At 32.4% G+C, this 17,982-nt stretch overlaps 1 protein-coding gene across 13 annotated transcripts in view; it reads right to left on the reverse strand.

The window, feature by feature from the left end:
- Nucleotides 1–10,432: 10,432 nt before the first annotated feature.
- LOC148613260 (diacylglycerol kinase zeta-like) overlaps nucleotides 10,433–17,982 on the reverse strand; it is a 106,783-nt gene continuing 99,233 nt past the window's right edge. For all 13 annotated transcript variants that reach the window (XM_088586545.1, XM_088586555.1, XM_088586547.1 and 10 more), the window contains one exon: nucleotides 10,433–17,557. In XM_088586545.1, the coding sequence (XP_088442671.1) occupies nucleotides 17,441–17,557 (117 nt within the window). In that variant the 3' untranslated portion in view covers nucleotides 10,433–17,440. The remainder of the gene's footprint in view (nucleotides 17,558–17,982) is intronic.

Consider the following 17,982-nt stretch of genomic DNA (forward strand, 5'->3'; position numbering starts at 1 on the left):
AAAAAAATCCTTCTACACTTTTCTTTAAGCATGTCAAATTTGGCGTTTCCGGAATGGCAAATTTGTCGCGCAGAGAGTTTAATTCAGTTTCAATGCTTTCCATACTTGCAAAATGAACACTTGCTTTAAACGAGCGAAATCTTTAGTAAAAAAATAAAATAAAGAATTGACATACTGATATAGCCTGGTATACTTTAGACAGATTTTTTACCTTATTGAAACCCCTGCTACTAATATTTCGGTGAATAAAATGAAAACGGAATGTGGCTTACCAAAAGAGGTTTTATCTGAATTAGGGGTAATCTGTTGTAAATGACTTATATTGAAGGTCATTGCATGCGTACTTAATTACAGTATTTATAAGGGTACTGGAATTTATTCCCAATAGGTACTTTTGTGAGTTATTTTCATCAAAATTGCTGTCAAGTCCAGCTATGATGCATTTAGCAAGTGGCGACAGCGGTTACATTGTAGAAGTACAGACAGAAGGAAAGAAAAAATATGTCCAGATGCAAAACTAACTGATTCTTTAGAAAAAAACGAAGCATACACATGATGTAGGCGATGTCTGTAGAGTGTCACCGGAAAGGTCACGGTAATTAGCTTTAGTTGCGTTAACGTAGCATGGCATATTATACAATCGTTGAAAAAAAAGGCGCGGTAAAACATTTTTATTTATTTAAAAAATTACAGATCATTTTTACACGCAGGACTTTGATGAAATAAATTTCCTTCTTAGTCAAATACAAATAAATGTCATTTTTAATAGAAATAAGTACGTATTTGATGATAAGTTACAAGCACTATGTACATGGAAGATTTTTTATATGTGAAGTAAAAAAAATTACTTGAGGCTATAAATTGGTATAAATATAAAATAGATCTTCATATATATATCTAAGCAATATGCTTACCGCATCGGTGCAACCAAACTTTAGATCATTAAATAAATAAAACAAAAACAAAAGTACATGCGATGTTAGATCAGGAGTTTGAAACAAACATTTTTATATTCAATAAATTCGATGGTGCATATATATGCTTTTGCAACATTTATTATAAATAATAATTCATGACCCCCATTACCCGGGCAAATATACATGTACCTATTACGTACACTTTACTTTGGTCTGTTTGGATATCGATAAAATACAAACAATTTGTGTATTATACTTACTTTGTCATAGACATTGATTTAAAGGACGTTTTGATTTATTCCATTTCGTCCATGGGTGGACATAGGGTGACTACAGTTTCTCTCCATTCGCTTCGGTTTTGGGCGATGGTGTTACAATTCTTCCACGTTAGTCCTACTCTCTTCAGTTCAGAGTTCAAACCCCTCCTCCAGGTGTTCTTTGGTCTTCCTCTTTTTCTTTGCCCTTGGGGATTCCAATCTAAAGCTTGCTTTGTAGTGTTTTTATTGTTCTTCCTTAAAGTATGACCAATCCATTTCCATTTTCGGGTTCGAATGGTGTTTTCTATTGGTTGTTGTTTTGTTCTTTGCCAGAGTTTCTTGTTTATTATTTTTTCTGGCCATCTGATATTCAGTATATTTCTTAGGCACTTGTTAACAAACACTTGTATAGATTTCATGGTGTTTTCTGTTTCTCTCCAGGTCTCGCAACCATATAACAGGAAAGACTTAACATTGCTGTTGAAAATTTTGATCTTAGTAGTCGTTCTCAGTGTTCTACTTTTCCATACTGGCTTTAGAATGGAAAAAGCCTGTAATGCTTTCATCTTTCTGGCTTGTACATCTTCGTCAGTGCCTCCAGTTGTACTCATGACACTTCCAAGGTACGTAAATTTATCTACATTCTCTATCTGTTGGTTATTTACCAATATTGGATCCATCTGGTTTTGTTTGATTCTCATGGCTTTGGTTTTGGCTGTGTTGATATACAATCCTGTTCTTTTAGCTGTTTCTTCGAGATGGTTGACCTGGTGTTGGGAATCTTGAAGACGATGCGATAGTGTGCATATGTCGTCTGCAAATTCGAGGTTTTCTAGACGAGATGTTAGTGTCCATTGTATACCATGAGGGTCGTTGTAAGCTGTTGTTGCTATCCAGTCGATGACTATGACAAAGAGAAGGGGAGAGAGAATGCATCCTTGCCTTACGTACATGCATGACTTTATATTATGCAACATGAAACAAAATAATTATGTTATTGAAATTAAAACAATTCGTCTCTCTAGTACCACGCTCGATATCATCTGTGCGTAAAAAAAAATAATAAACCGTCACCACCAAACTTATAAAACACAAGACAGATTGTCACGCTGACAAGCTAAGTTTCCTAGAGGAATATCATTCCGTTTCGATTCTTCAAGAACCATCATTCATAGTCGCATACTTCACACTGAACCGGTAAAGGTATCATGTCTGACAGATTTTTTCAAGGCATCATTGTTTAAGTTATAATGAAAATTATAAAAACTTTTCTTTATTATATGAAATTGATTCAATAAGAAACTTGTCAGCGTGACAAACTGACAGGAAGATACGAAATAATAATAATAAAAAATCTTCGATAGGATTGCAATTTCCGATGCATTAGTTATCAGTTGAACACCTAGTTTTAAAATTACACTGAGGGTCAAATGACAGAATATTAGTACCATTCGCCGTCGTGAAGACAAATACGATGGTCCGATGAGTAGCTGAGGTCAATATGATTTATATAGGAGGATTTGCGGGGATCTATGTACTACAATCATACTTTCATTTTATTATTGCAAGTTTAAAGTTCCGTTAAAAGATGAGCCGAATTTGTGTATTATTGATGGCACCCACTGCATGTGTTGTTTGATTCACATGCATGTACCATGTTTAATTTTCAGGTGCGGTAGCGTAATTGGCAGCTAGCTGGAGAGGGCGGAGAAAGATTTATGTTACACCTATCAATTTCGAAGAATGTCTGTTACAAATCGTTACAGACTATTACAGGTCTAATCAAATTGTTAAAATCTTTCCCGATTTGTAACAAGTACGACAGTGCACAACAGATCAAGAGAATATTGTCATCGCCTTTCATGACCTGTAACGGGGCAATAAAGTTCATAGTAGATCAACACAAATTGTCATTACCTATTATGATCTGTTACAAACCACGGCAGTTCATAATAGACTACTCTAAGATTGTAATTTCCTATCACGACCTCTTACAGTGAGGGACAGTACATAATAGGCGTAGAAAATATTGTCGCCGACTATCATGAACTGCGACAATTCGGTACAGTTCATTATAGTCGATGGTACATTGTTAACGCCTATAATGATCCATAACAGTCATTCACAGGAATATACAGTACAGGTAAAGACTATCTTTTCCTGTCTTCGACTGTTTAAGTGAAAGACAGTTCATAATAGTCGAGGGTAAGGACTTTTATATACTGTCATGAACTGAACCAGACAAAAATAGTATTTTATAGTTCTTGCACAGTAATTTGACAGGAATTCACAGTTGAAAACAGTGAGAAAATCACTGTCCCTGGGACAGACAGTACTTATTTTTGTTCATAGGGTATATAAAGGATAATGTTTGTTTTAAATCGTTAATAGATGGCTCAGAAAGTTACTTTACAATTTACTGATGCAATAACACTTTTTATTTCTCTGTATAAATCGTTGAAATTAATCGAATACCAACTTTCAGCTTTGACAATAGATGCATTGATGATATGAAATGAGTGATTTTTTTTAAAACAAAATTAGTCATGTGCCACCCACTGCCTGGTTTTTGCATGGACAACCTCGTAAATAAATATACATATTGAAATTGAACCACTTGAAGTTATTCATAAGCAAGATGGTAAGTCTCACAATAGCATTCAAGTCCACGGAAGTTAAATGGATAAAGAAAATTCAACTTTACTTTTTATGAGCAATTCGGCGGGTGTTTCTAGAAAAGCAGAGGACGCTTAACCTACAGGTGCACCTGATTTTTATGGAGTCCGAGTGGCTTATTTACTTTTGTTGCTTTTCACGCATTATTTTGTTTATTTTATGTATTTTGTTGTGTGTGTCTGTTTTCCCTGTCTGGTCTTTGCCCCTGGATTACATTCTTTTGATTTCCGCTAGAATCTTTGTTTCCTCTTTTAATGAAACAGCTTATCCTCTCAGTCTAAATGATACTATCATGAGCACAGGAAACATGTCAATATATTGAGGAATAAATGCTATGGAACTTTTTACCACAAATACTAGGAACAAACGCTTTAATCGCAACAAATACAAATTTCACCTAATAGTCGCACAAATAGGCAATCAGCTTCTTACTATCTAAACATAACAGATGACATATTTCCTGCTGTTCCGATTATAAAACTTCATGCATTATTGAAGAAATCAATGCTATTTCACATTATAGTCCTTGATATGAAGTAGCATCTGATGTTGCGCCATTTCTACATTTCTATAAACACTCTGTCGCCCTATTATTACCGGAGATCTTAACATCGTGGAAGACCAAGAACTCATTAAGTTTTTTTTAAAAAAGAACCATGATAACATCGTCCACGAGGTAACATTGACTTGGAGGAGAAATGCAACGCAATCAAAGATTCATTGAATATTTATTGCAAACAATGGATTTGAAGAGGTTACGCAGATAAAAAATCTATGGACAATTTCATCAATAAAGTCATGACCATGGTAGATATAAAAATTGAACATTGCGAAAAGAACAATGTATTATTCGACGCTAATCTTCCAATTTCTAGAATTAGAAAAACGTTAAAAGAACTAAGAAAGAAATTTGTTTTTATCACAGGCGCATAAACGGTAAACAATGTAGTTACATGAATCATATGACGTTGATATTATACAGAGATACTTCGTAATGAAATAACTATAACTCGAGTACTTTCCAGTTTCACGAATATTACACCGAGTGAAATAACTTAAAATATCATCAATAAGATACTTTATTGTGTGTGTGTGTGTGTGTACTAAATTTACAGATATTTGTGCTATGAAAAATATAATAAATTATACAATAAATTTAATATAAACATGATTATCAAACTCAGGTACTGTGCACCATGACATAGCATACTGTCACCTTATTCACATTAGTCTTAAGTCATAAGAAATGTATCATAGTTGCAGATCCAGTGTGGGGGGTCTTAATGTGCAACCCCCTCGCCTCCCCCCCTTGATGGAAATTCAATAATTTTGTGCAAAAATAGGCAAATATGAGCCTGAAACAAGCCCCCCATTTTCAAACTTTCAAAGGATCTGCCACTGGCTACATGTTACAAGTAACCACCATTATTACAGGTATAAATGTTTATAACTATCGTAAATATGGCAACTGGTCTTTAACTCTACTGAAAATGTCAAGAACAGTTTTGAAACTCCATAAAAAACAAAAACTTATAAAAAACAAAAAAAAAAACAAAAAAAGACAAACTGAATAAAATTCCTATGCCAAAAAAACTGTGAAACAAATCAACTGCTTAATGTATAAATATATGATTCTTATTACAGACCATGTAATGATGACAAACAGGTGATAGAGCTGCAGATCTTCATAAAATTACCTGATACTGTTTATTAATAGTATTTACTATTGGACAACTGAGTAAGAAATTAAAATTTTCTATGTAGACAAATTGCCCATTGATTGATTGATTTCATCTGCATATATTTGAATCTACATAAGTCTGACTCAATTATTAAGTTTAGAAGCAGGTGATTGTGAAATGACCAACTCTATCCCTTAAACACATTCATTCCATGCACTATAATAAATATCCTTTTAGAGACCAAATTTAACCAGAATCAAGTCGAGGTAAAAGAAGTTACTTATTTTATGTAGTCAAGCAATGTCAAGTAAAGCCACATTGAGACAAAGCTGACATCAGGCAAAAATAAGTTTATAGTAATAGTATAATCTTTTTTTTTAATATTTTAGAAAATTGAGATGTTACTTGTCCTCTGACATTCCAGTAGATAAATGATTTTAAAACCTGCACAAAATTATCACATAGTTGTTTAAAAGGGAAAAATTGTCCAGCTCTTCATATTTGTCTGCAGTATTCAATGAACTGTTCCAGACTATTTATACCAATCACCATTAGCTATGGAAAACACAAACTGATATTCGATATTTTTAAAGGAATGTATACTGATCATAGCTGCATCCACAAAAGTAGATTCTCTTTTGATTATTTACTAATATGAGAAGGGCACTGCCTTAAATACTTCAAGCATTTTTTTTACTATGATAAATGCATATGTGCCATCAATTCCCAAATAGAAATAAACCATGTTGTAATTTTGTGGTCATGTCAACTGACGTACACAATTTCCATTATTTCCATTCATGCTTTAGGTCACATGACTTGAGATAGTTTTCCAAAAGCACCATGGATAGACATTTTTATTAGGAAGCATGTAGAAAGGCATGGAAATAAAACAAAATAAGAAATTCATCTATTTTTTTTTCTTTTTTGTTCAGAAATCTATTTTGAAGCGGGAAGGCAAAAAAAATACCAAAATTTTTTAACCCTGCAATTATGATATTTATGTAATAATAAAGCTGCATTATAAACTAACCTATGATTTACACGAGCTACAAATGATTACCGTAAATTTAACTTTCTCATAAGAAATTAATGCAGATGCTATTTCTTGGGACTAACACAAATCAAAGCCAAAATCAAGTTTGGAAAAGAATTAGATAGAAACATTGAAGAAGTATCGAAGCAAGAGATCAGAAAGGCAGTACTCAAGCTACAAAATGGGAAATCACCTGGTTTGGGCTCTGCAACATCAGAAATGCTGAAGGTAAATCTTGAAATTAGCACAGAAGTATTTTACAACTAATTTCAGCACATCTGAAAGTAAGACACAATTCCGAATGACTGGGCAAAAGGACTCATTATAAAGCTATCAACACAGGAGATTTGAGATTACAACAGCTACGAATGCTGTGTATTACATAACAGTCAGATTGGTTCCCGATAACATATGGGGTACGAAAAAAGTTTGTTTTCAGATTTTTCTCTACCTCAAAAATCACAAGACTTCATTCATCACAGTGTACATGTTTTTTTCAATATTCAACATCACAAGTCTTTTTTTTTCAAGTCGCGATACCAAATTAGGAAAATCAAAGTTTTATTATTTGTGAAAATTTTTATGGAATTTTCTTCTTGGTAAATTTTGTAACCTGATATATAATTTTTAAAAAAAATGAGATTTTTTACGTTTATAATGGAGCCTTGTTTCATTCAATTTGGGAAAAACATTTTCTATATGTTTTTATATTCTTGTCTGTATAAAAACCCAATTAATTGAACAATAAATAAAACTAGAAAGTCCTTTGTACTTCATAACATGTAGTTTATAACTATGTAAATTTGTTGTAAATTTTGGTTTTATCCTGAAGAAAATAAAGAATGTATGAATTATAGTGATTTTATCCTAAAAATAAAACTCAATGAAGTTGTTGCTATTTATCATGAACTATTTGATTTTTTTGGTGGGAGGGCGTAAAGTTTTTTGTAATAGTAGTACTGGTGTCTGTGCGTCCGTCCTTCAGCCTGCACTTTTGACCCATTTTCTACGAAACGGCTTGACCAAATTTTGTAGAATTGTTCATCCTTTTTTTTTAGCTGATCATGTTCAGCTGTTATTTTGATTCAACAAATTTTACAGAAGTTGTGGGACTTTTTCACCTTTTCTGTGGCAGCGGGGGCATATTGCTACGAGCTTGTCATCGTAAAAATGCAAAAGTGAAACTAAATGATTAACTTAATTAAATGGAAAATAATATCTGGCTGGTATAGGGGGCTAAAAGTATATGTCTTGTCTTCATGAACAATAAAACAAATGGTATATGTCTTAAAAAGCAATCTGATACATGTAGGACAGGCCATTAATGATGTGGCCAAATACCTAAAAACAGTCACTACTCTTAGGCAATGGTCTGTAGTGGTCAAAATAAAGTCACTACTTTGAAGATGACAAAATTGAAAGCCACTGCTAAAAAATCAAAGATTAAAGTTGGCAGTCATAGATTCAAAGAGGTAAAAATTGTCTGTTTGTCTGTCGGACTGTCTGTCTGTTAAACTCATTGCAATCCTAAGAATGTGTATTAATGACAGGAACTAAAACCAAATCAGTCCGTCTGTCATACATTTAGCGAATTATAATTACAATGACCTTGTTATTTTTTAAATGCATTCATAGGGTTATCCACTTCAGCTGTGCTAGAGATTGTCTGGCAAGATATTTTCGGACCAGGTGACATCCTAACGTTGGGGTATGGAAGAACTGAATTCCAACCTCTTACGTTGTAGCTGTAAGGGGGAATCATAACCACCATGCAAAGGGTTTTTTTTGTTAATATGAAGAAAACAAATGCTATTTGTTATCAGTAGACATTTCGAGTCCGGACAATATCTTAAGTATAAGTGTGTAGACATTGCATCAAAAAGGTGCATAAATACATGTACACATGTTCCACTCAAGGGAGGCTGGGTTGATTTTGGAGATTGTGACTTGAAACGTCCAGGAAATAAGGCCAGAAACAAGCATGCTCATGATAGTACAAGGCGATTAAGGGGTTTGTGACCAGAGCTATTAAAGAATAATGGACTAGAAACGGACATGTTCCTGTTTTTGGTATTAAAAACTTGACTATTTGTGACTGTATTAAAGTATCATTACCATACTACCCCGGAAGAATATGATTCATTCCAGGGATTGGCATGAACTTGAACAAGCAAGGAAGTCCACTCTGTTTCTAACCAAATTCTTACCACCACTAAAATCTAGTAGATTGAATCATAATGGGTTTTTTTTTGTCCATACCTTTAATTACTCAATTGGTCATTATTATACTGTGTTTTGTCAATTAAATACCAGGAAAAAAACATTGATCCCAATACTGTCATTTTGCCTCGGGGTATTGCAATTCAATTTTCACGTGGATGCAATGTTAACTTCTCTTGTCAACCTTTCTACGATTGTAATAGACATGGAATGTACGTGTCCATACCATTGGCAGTAATCGTTAAAAGAGGGTGTGGATACGACCTTGGTAATTCTAGGTGTATCACAATAATTTTCAACATACATTTATATAAGCTACAAACTGTATATTAACTAGAGGCTCAAGAGAGCCTGAATCGCTCAACTGGTTAACCATTTGCTTATTTGAAAAAAAACTTGAGGAATGAGACAGGCTAAGTTAAAATCAACTAAATTGTCAGATGCAAGAAATGCTTTTCATAGCATTTTCATGACCTGAACCAGAAAGTTCCATTTTTAGTATAGGCAGCCATATCTATTCACGGATTAAAATTCACAACAGTCATTTTGAGCACACTACACTAAAGAACTTTTATGCTTATTTTCATTCAGTGATCTTAAATGGTTTTAGAGAAGAAGATTTTCAAAGTTGTACATGGGAAAAAAAACACAAAAAAAAACTTTCAGGGGTCGTAACTCCTACATTAGTCAATGAATGGTTTTGAAAATTTCAGCATAGATCCTTCTCGTGATGCTTAACAATTTTACACTGCAGAAATTTGCTAAAGACAATGGTTTTTGAGTTATTTGCAAAAAACTGCCATCTGACCTCTATGTTCTATTTTTAGTAATGGCGGCCATGTTTCTTCATGAATCAACAATCCCAACTGTCAATTTGTGTGGGATACCCTAAGGAACGTGTATGTTAACTTTCATTGAATTCTGTGCAATGGATTTTGAGATTTTCAAAGTTGCACATGCAAAAAATGCAACAAAAAACTGTTCCAGGGGCCGTAACTCCTACATCAGTTGACCAATCGTTTTGAAAATTTTGGTATAGGTCTGTCTCATGATGCTGAACAATATTACCCTTTTATGCCAAAAATTTTCTAATGGCAATGGTTTTTGAGTTATTTGCGAAAAACTGCCATCTAACCCCTATGTTCTAATTTTAGTAACGGCGGCCATGTTTCTTCATGAATCAACAATCCCAACAGTCATTTTGTGTGGGATACCCTAAGGAACATAAATGCCAACTTTCATTGAATTCTGTGAAATGGATTTTGAGATACAATGCAAAAAAAACTGTTTCAGGGGCCATAACTCCATCAGTTTACCAATCGTTTTGAACAATATTACCCATACTGTTCTATTTTTAGTAACAACAACCATGTTTTTTCATGGATAAAAAATCCCAATGATCATTTTATTTACCTCCGATTCATATTAACAAAGAAACATATTAGCTAGGAGAGGGGCACGATTAGTGCACATAGAAATGCCAATAATTTGCTGAAAAAAGTGCCCCTACAAAAGTGACAAATATGTTGTCAAGGAGAAACTCTTAACATACCGACCATCTGTTGCTTGATATAACCGCTTTTGTTTCTAGTTTTTTTTCTTTGTTTTTGTTTGTTTTATAGGAATAAACTGACAAAAAAATCAAACATTTCATCCAGTTTATTAAATTTAAATAAAATAAATTGTGCTTAATTTCAGTAGAAAAAACATTCACTTGAAACTAACATCACTTCACTTAATCAAGTCAAAATAGAAATTACCAACAACAATGATAAAATGGGAGGAAAATCATATCAAGATATATGAAAAAATGTTCATCGGATATTGTTGAATATAGGAGGCTTGCGGGATAAAAATAAACACAATAACCTTTTATTTCATCTTATATTAAGAAATACACACACAAAAAAATGATAATTGACAATTCTTACCAAATCCTGTTTAGGGATATCTTAGTCTAGTATTTAAATAATAAATTTCTGGGAAAAACACCCGGAAACCGCCAGACCTGTCTATTCAATGGTATTATTATCTCTTATATGTACAGTGTCCCCCATCATTTCTTTATTGCATGTATCATTATACTTTTCTGTTTACAGTATCAAAATTTGACAGTTCCTTTACATTTTAGACTCCTGAGCCCACTAGTGGTTAGGGCAATCTGAAAACATGCTTTAAAAGTTTGCTTGTCTATAATTTTGTTTCCAAATAAAGGGTAGATCATCACAGATGATATAGAATGTCGGCCATCTTGAAATTTGTCAAATTATCATATATAACCCAGGAGGGAAGGGTTCCAGGGCTTGGAACCCATCCTAATGTTGGAAAATTGTAGTTAATTTTGTGCAAAATTTGGGTAAATCGAGCAAATAAAATAGTCTGATTCACTCTAGTTTCCTGAACCCCCTCCCATTTCAAACAGGCTGAATCAGCAATTGTTTAACATTCACTGTAATAATTTGGATTAGATGAAGAGTATGTGTCGAGAACATATATTTTAACCGCCCCCATTAAAGATGTCCCTCATTTTATCAAAAAAAAAATTATTCCCAACAAATAATCTGATCTTGATATATGTCAACACTGGAATGATTTATTATTAACTACACAATCATAATAAATAGAAATAAGACAATGTATATTAACAGTAGACAGTAGATGACCGCAAGTTCATGTACATATACATGGAAACCTGTAAAAACCAAACCCTGAATTATAACCGAAAACCTGCCTACCCCAGACAACTTCTGAAATCACATTGCATCAGTTTAAATGTATTTTGAACCTGGATAAACTGTACACCTGTCCAAACTGAATTCTACAGTCTAAAAGGGATTCAGTTTGGAGAGATGTTTTACTGTATAATGTAGATAACCAAGCACTGCTTGGGTTACACATTTTTTTCAACATGATAATACATACCTGTAAACCCTTCCACTTAAGGTGGGGGGAGCTCCCACAAAATCAATGAACAAGAATCTTCCACATAAAAATGTAAAATTTGTAAGAGGCTTTTGGTTAAAATAATTACATTGTACCAGTATATTTTTTTTTATGAAAAATACTTAAAAATTGAATTTTTACCCCAAAAAATTAGCTTTTATGTAAAAATCTCCAACACGAAACCACAAATGGGGGAGAACCAACATGAACTGTTCCAAGGGTTAACAGGTATGGAGATAATGTGAATGATCATTTCTTAAGCTTAGATCAAAATATCAAATAATGCATTTTTGTAATTTTTTGGTATATCCATCTGAATCTACTTATTATATATCCCATATTAATCCGGATGATTCAATTTTATGACAAATTGTCATCTGTAAGTATTTCAGGGTAGTATATGATTCATACAAAGAAAAAATTTTTTTTCATATACAAAAGAACTGTCTCCATTTAATAACATATGACTTAGTAAGTGATAGGGACCAAAGTTCTCCCATTGGTTAAAAACAAAGTATTACATCCATTTAGGGTGCTTTTTGTCCAGTTGTAACAACTAAAACTGTGTGAAAAAGGAGTGGGGCAAATTAGGGCTATTTAGGCTTCATTTATTCTTTTTTTTAAACATGATTTATTTTATGAAAAGATTTTTCTTTAATATATTTTCAATTATTCATATAAATTTTGTTTATCTGACAAAATTCCATTGGAATATTCCAATGAATTCTTGATTTCAAAGTAAAAACCTTCATGAATAAATACACACAATGAAACAAAAAATAACACCAACAAAAGTCATAGTTGACGTAAAGCCAATGTAACAATGATGATGTAATGAAGAAGAATTAAATATAAAAGTGTAACACACTTACATGGGTAATTCACATTACAGGAAACCGTCAGAATCAGAATGAAGCTCAGAGCCCGGTTTCATAAAAAAATCTCATATTGAGATTTCCTGAAATCCTTCCTAAACTCAGATATTGATCAATCAAATCACTTGGAATTGGAAGATTTGAGGACAAAATCAAGGATTTTATGAAACCAGGTACAGAAGTTGTTAGGTACTAATGAAGGATTTGAGAATATTCTAATTTTTAAAAAATCATGGTAAAACAAATTGCCATCTAAAACCTGATGTTGTGTTTAAAGATGCAGGGAAAGGAAATTATTTATGAGAACTAAACATTTTTGTGTGTCAAGTAAAACATAAAATTTTTTTTCTGCCAATTTCATTTTTATGGCCTATTAATATTTTTTGTAAATTTTGATATGCTGTACACTCTCTTCAGCAGCATTAGAATCCAATACAAAGGAAGATCTAAATTCAAAAATCAATAAAATGCTACAATCTGAGAAACAGGCAAAATTGAAAAAAAATAATAAATCATGCTAAGAAAAAAATCTACAAATTTAACATGTAGTTTATGCTCTACTGAAGACAAATTGACAATTTATTCTTCTAAGAAGTGTCAGAGGATGCAGAAAGGCTAATCAATGATACAATAGAAAGATAGAAAAAAGGATTATCTCCCTTAGATAATGATTTTAATACTTCGAATTTAACTGACAAAAAAGAAATGAATGCCATTTCAGCATTTCAGATAGCATTTTGAATAAAATTTCATGGAAAAGACATGCCAGATATTTTCAACCATGATTCATCCACTACCTGTTTCTTAGAGTGAACAGTACTAAATAAACTGCCCAAATTACAAATTCTATCCTCAGATTTGCAATAAATGTAGCCACAAACCAGACAAATATACAATTTATTATTTTTAATGGTACCTACAAGCAACAACCTAGACTTTGAAGATACATGACAATTCATGTTACCAAAAAAACACATTTTAGCAAGATGTAAAAGGTGTTTATTATACACGAGGAATACATAAATTGAAAGACAAAATGGGTGAGTTCTATTCCGATTCTGACTGTGTAGACATTGTGAATTAGTTGTACATGTAGTTAAAAAGATATATATATTTATATATATATATATATATATATACTAAATTTACAGATATTTGTGCTATGAAAAATATAATAAATTATACAATAAATTTAATATAAACATGATTATCAAACTCAGTTACTGTGCACCATGACATGGCATACTGTCACCTTATTCACATTAGTCTTAAGTCATAAGAAATGTATCATAGTTGCAGATCCAGGGTGGGGGTCTTAATGTGTAACCCCCCCCCCCGTCCCTGATGGAAATTCAATAATTTTGTGCAAAAATAGGCAAATATGAGCCTGAAACAAGCCCCCCATTTTCACACTTTCAAAGGATCTGCCACTGGCTACATGTTACAAGTAACCACCATTATTACAGGTATAAATGTTTATAACTATTGTAAATATGGCAACTGGCCTTTAACTCTACTGAAAATGTCAAGAACAGTTTTGAAACACCATAAAAAACAAAAACTTATAAAAAAAAACAAACAAAAAACAAAAAAGACAAACAGAATAAAATTCCTATGCCAAAAAACTGTGAAACAAACCAAATGCTTAATGTATAAATATATGATTCTTATTACAGACCATGTAATGATGACAAACAGGTGATAGAGCTGCAGATCTTCATAAAATTACCTGATACTGTTTATTAATAGTATTTACTATTGGACAACTGAGTAAGAAATTAAAATTTTCTATGTAGACAAATTGCCCATTGATTGATTGATTTCATCTGCATATATTTGAATCTACACAAGTCTGACTCAATTATTAAGTTTAGAAGCAGGTGATTGTGAAATGACCAACTCTATCCCTTAAACACATTCATTCCATGCACTATAATAAATATCCTTTTAGAGACCAAATTTAACCAGAATCAAGTCGAGGTAAAAGAAGTTACTTATTTTATGTAGTCAAGCAATGTCAAGTAAAGCCACATTGAGACAAAGCTGACATCAGGCAAAAATAAGTTTATAGTAATAGTATAATCTTTTTTTTAATATTTTAGAAAATTGAGATGTTACTTGTCCTCTGACATTCCAGTAGATAAATGATTTTAAAACCTGCACAAAATTATCACATAGTTGTTTAAAAGGGAAAAAGTATTCAATGAACTGTTCCAGACTATTTATACCAATCACCATTAGCTATGGAAAACACAAACTGATATTTGATATTTTTAAAGGAATGTATACTGATTATAGCTGCATCCATAAAAGTAGATCCTCTTTTGATTATTTACTAATATGAGAAAGGCACTGCCTTAAATACTTCAAGCATTTTTTACTATGATAAATGCATATGTGCCACAAATTCCCAAATGAAAATAAACCATGTTGTAATTTTGTGACCATGTCAACTGACGTACACAATTTCCATTATTTCCATTCATGCTTTAGGTCACATGACTTGAGATAGTTTTCCAAAACACAATGGATAGACATCTTTATTAGGAAGCATGCTAGAAAGGCATGGAAATAGAGAAATCAGAAATTTATCTATTTTTTTTTCTTTTTTGTTCAGAAATCTATTTTGAAGCGGGAAGGTAAAAAAAATACCATACTTTTTTAACTCTGCAATTATGATATTTATGTAAATAAAGCTGCAACATAAACTAACCTAAGATTTACATGAGCTACAAAAGATTACCGTAAATTTAACTTTCTCATAAGAAATTAATGCAAATGCTATTGCTGGGGACTAACACAAATCAAAGCCAAAATCAAGCAGACCTTTGCTCTTTTAGAAGTTGTAACCAACCAAAATGGCTGTTCTATTTTGTAAAGAGAATCTACTTATTACTAGATGCAGCTTGTAACAAAACAAAACAATTAAATAAAATCCATTTTATTATCAAACCATCAAAAAATTGTAAAATGAAAAAAAAAAAACCATCATGTAAACATCTACTTATATCAAATGAATGTATTAAGAAGTTCTCTTACATTTAAAATAAAATGGCTGTTTGTAAATTCTCATAGTATTCACAACTACAAAAAATTTATACATTTAATCACAATAAATTCAAACTTTTAATCTTGCATGATGCAATTAACAAACTACATGTACGTTCTTGGAGACAATTTTGCAAAAAGCGACAAAAACAGTAAAAAATCTACACTCTACACTACACTACATTTCATGTGGATTCAGTAATTTCTTCCTACCCACAGTGGATAACTTTGCAAATACATTGTAACCCACAACTGATTCATGTATGTTGTTACCAAGGTGCAAAGTCAGTGGATAAAAGATAGTTAAGCTCACTTTAAAGAAGCTCAACTTCATTTTATTTAACAATGGGGAAATACACAAAAAAAAACACTTAAATTTGACTTACAATTTGGGTTAGTAGGGTAGAACATGAAATGGCAAAGGGAACCTGGCATTATTCTGACACAAAGATGAAAATGTTTCAGAATTCAGAATTTGTGTAGGAAAAATCCTCTTTTACTGTCTGTCAATATCCTACCAGCTTATACAAACTTCTTAATCTGATACTGTTATGCTAATCCTAAAATGTTGAAATATTAGAATTTTTATGGAATATGGTTTGCTATCAGACTAAATCAGAAAATAATTTGCCAATATCCACCATGGATAGAGGAAATGAAAAACCTATATGAATTGTAGTGTATTTCTGCATGAACACAAGTTGCATAACTTTGTAAGGTGTCTTTCAGTCAGCTATCATAAAGAAAACAAATCATTGCCAGAGATAAAAGAAAGAGTGTATTCACAAAAACTGAAATAAGCTATAGGTATATAAGAATCCTCTGGTAATGCTATTTATTAAACCCATTTTAGATAAAAGTATTTTTTCTTGTCAAATCCAAAAGATATTTACAATTCATATTTTTAGATAAAATCTTTCTTGGAAGCAGAAGTAAAGCAAATATTTATTTCATATGACATGGGTACAGCACTGTAAACATTTAACACCTCTATTTTGTATTTAGGTAAATAAAACATACACATGTAACAATGTTAATTATTTTTTGCATTATTTTTTATTTTGTCTTGATAAAACTGTTGCATTAAAATGATTGATTGTTCTGAAAGCCTGGTGGTACAAAAATAAAGCAAACAAAATAAACAGGTTTCAAACTTCCAGGCATGTTGAAAATTGTCAAAATGTATGACAGACAAAGATTAAAAGACCTTTGAGAAATTGTAAATTTGAGAAAAATTTCCTTTTACCGTAAAGATATTACATAGCTATTTTCAGGATGGGCAAATAAGCTAAACGTAATTACCCACAAAGTTAACTCTTTAACATTACACATTTTAGGGCTGTGAGATATGTTATAAAGAATTAAATCTATTTTTTACCAAAAGAGGATAACTACAAAAGGGAGATAAATCCTGAAAGCCAAAGTAAAAAAAAAAAACTTGCAGAAAGTGCAAAATTAATCTCATGCAATAATTTGAAGAAAGTTTTAGAATGACATAAAGGACATTTCAAAATTGTCAATTAAAAATAATCACATTGGGACACCATAAGATGAAAAGCTATGGAATCACTCTTTGAGCCATTTCTTGGAATATCAGAAAGGGATTATCTTCCCGACAGTAAGGGACAGGTAAGAGTTGTCACCCTCTGCCTCTGTTACAACCAGGAAATAATTCACTTTTGTCTTTTGCTTCAAATAGGATTATCACTCAGCTGGAGTTACAGTCAGGGATGAATTGTCTCCCTTGTATGCTGTGACAGGGAGGAGTTACCTCCCCTTCCCACTGTTATACAGCTGTTTCCTGATCTTCTGACACAACCAATTGAAAGTGTTCTTGACTTTGGAGATAAGCTGCCAGTTCCTTGTCATCTGCTCTTAGTGCTTGCATTCGTGGAGTATTTCCCTGATAATAAAATTAAACATACATTAAAATTGTGTGAAAACTATGAACTGGAAGGAAATCGATATTCATGTGAACATTTTTCACACTTTCATATAATCATGTTCTAGAATCAATACACAATAACAATTAGGTTTTAAAGACAAAACCTGCTTCCAAAAGTAGTTAGGCGCTCTGAATTTTGGGCGAACACAGCTTTAAAATCTCCCTTTTTTTTTAATTTCTGGATCAGCAAGAGTGCTATAACTGTCAAATCCTGGCTTATCCACCTATGATGATGTAACGAGAGAGCATGACTTGACTCATAAAATTATACTCTGCCACCGAGGATCGAACCCTAGACCACTCGGTGACAAGCCAGCGACAAACCGATTCGGTTAAAGAATTAATCCTTTAGCCAAGTCAATTAACTGGCTATTTAAATCTCA

Source organism: Perna viridis, chromosome 6 (assembly GCF_037379345.1).
Source record: "Perna viridis isolate PV_CMFRI_1.1 ecotype Kerala chromosome 6, ASM3737934v1, whole genome shotgun sequence".
Lineage (NCBI taxonomy): Eukaryota > Metazoa > Mollusca > Bivalvia > Mytilida > Mytilidae > Perna > Perna viridis.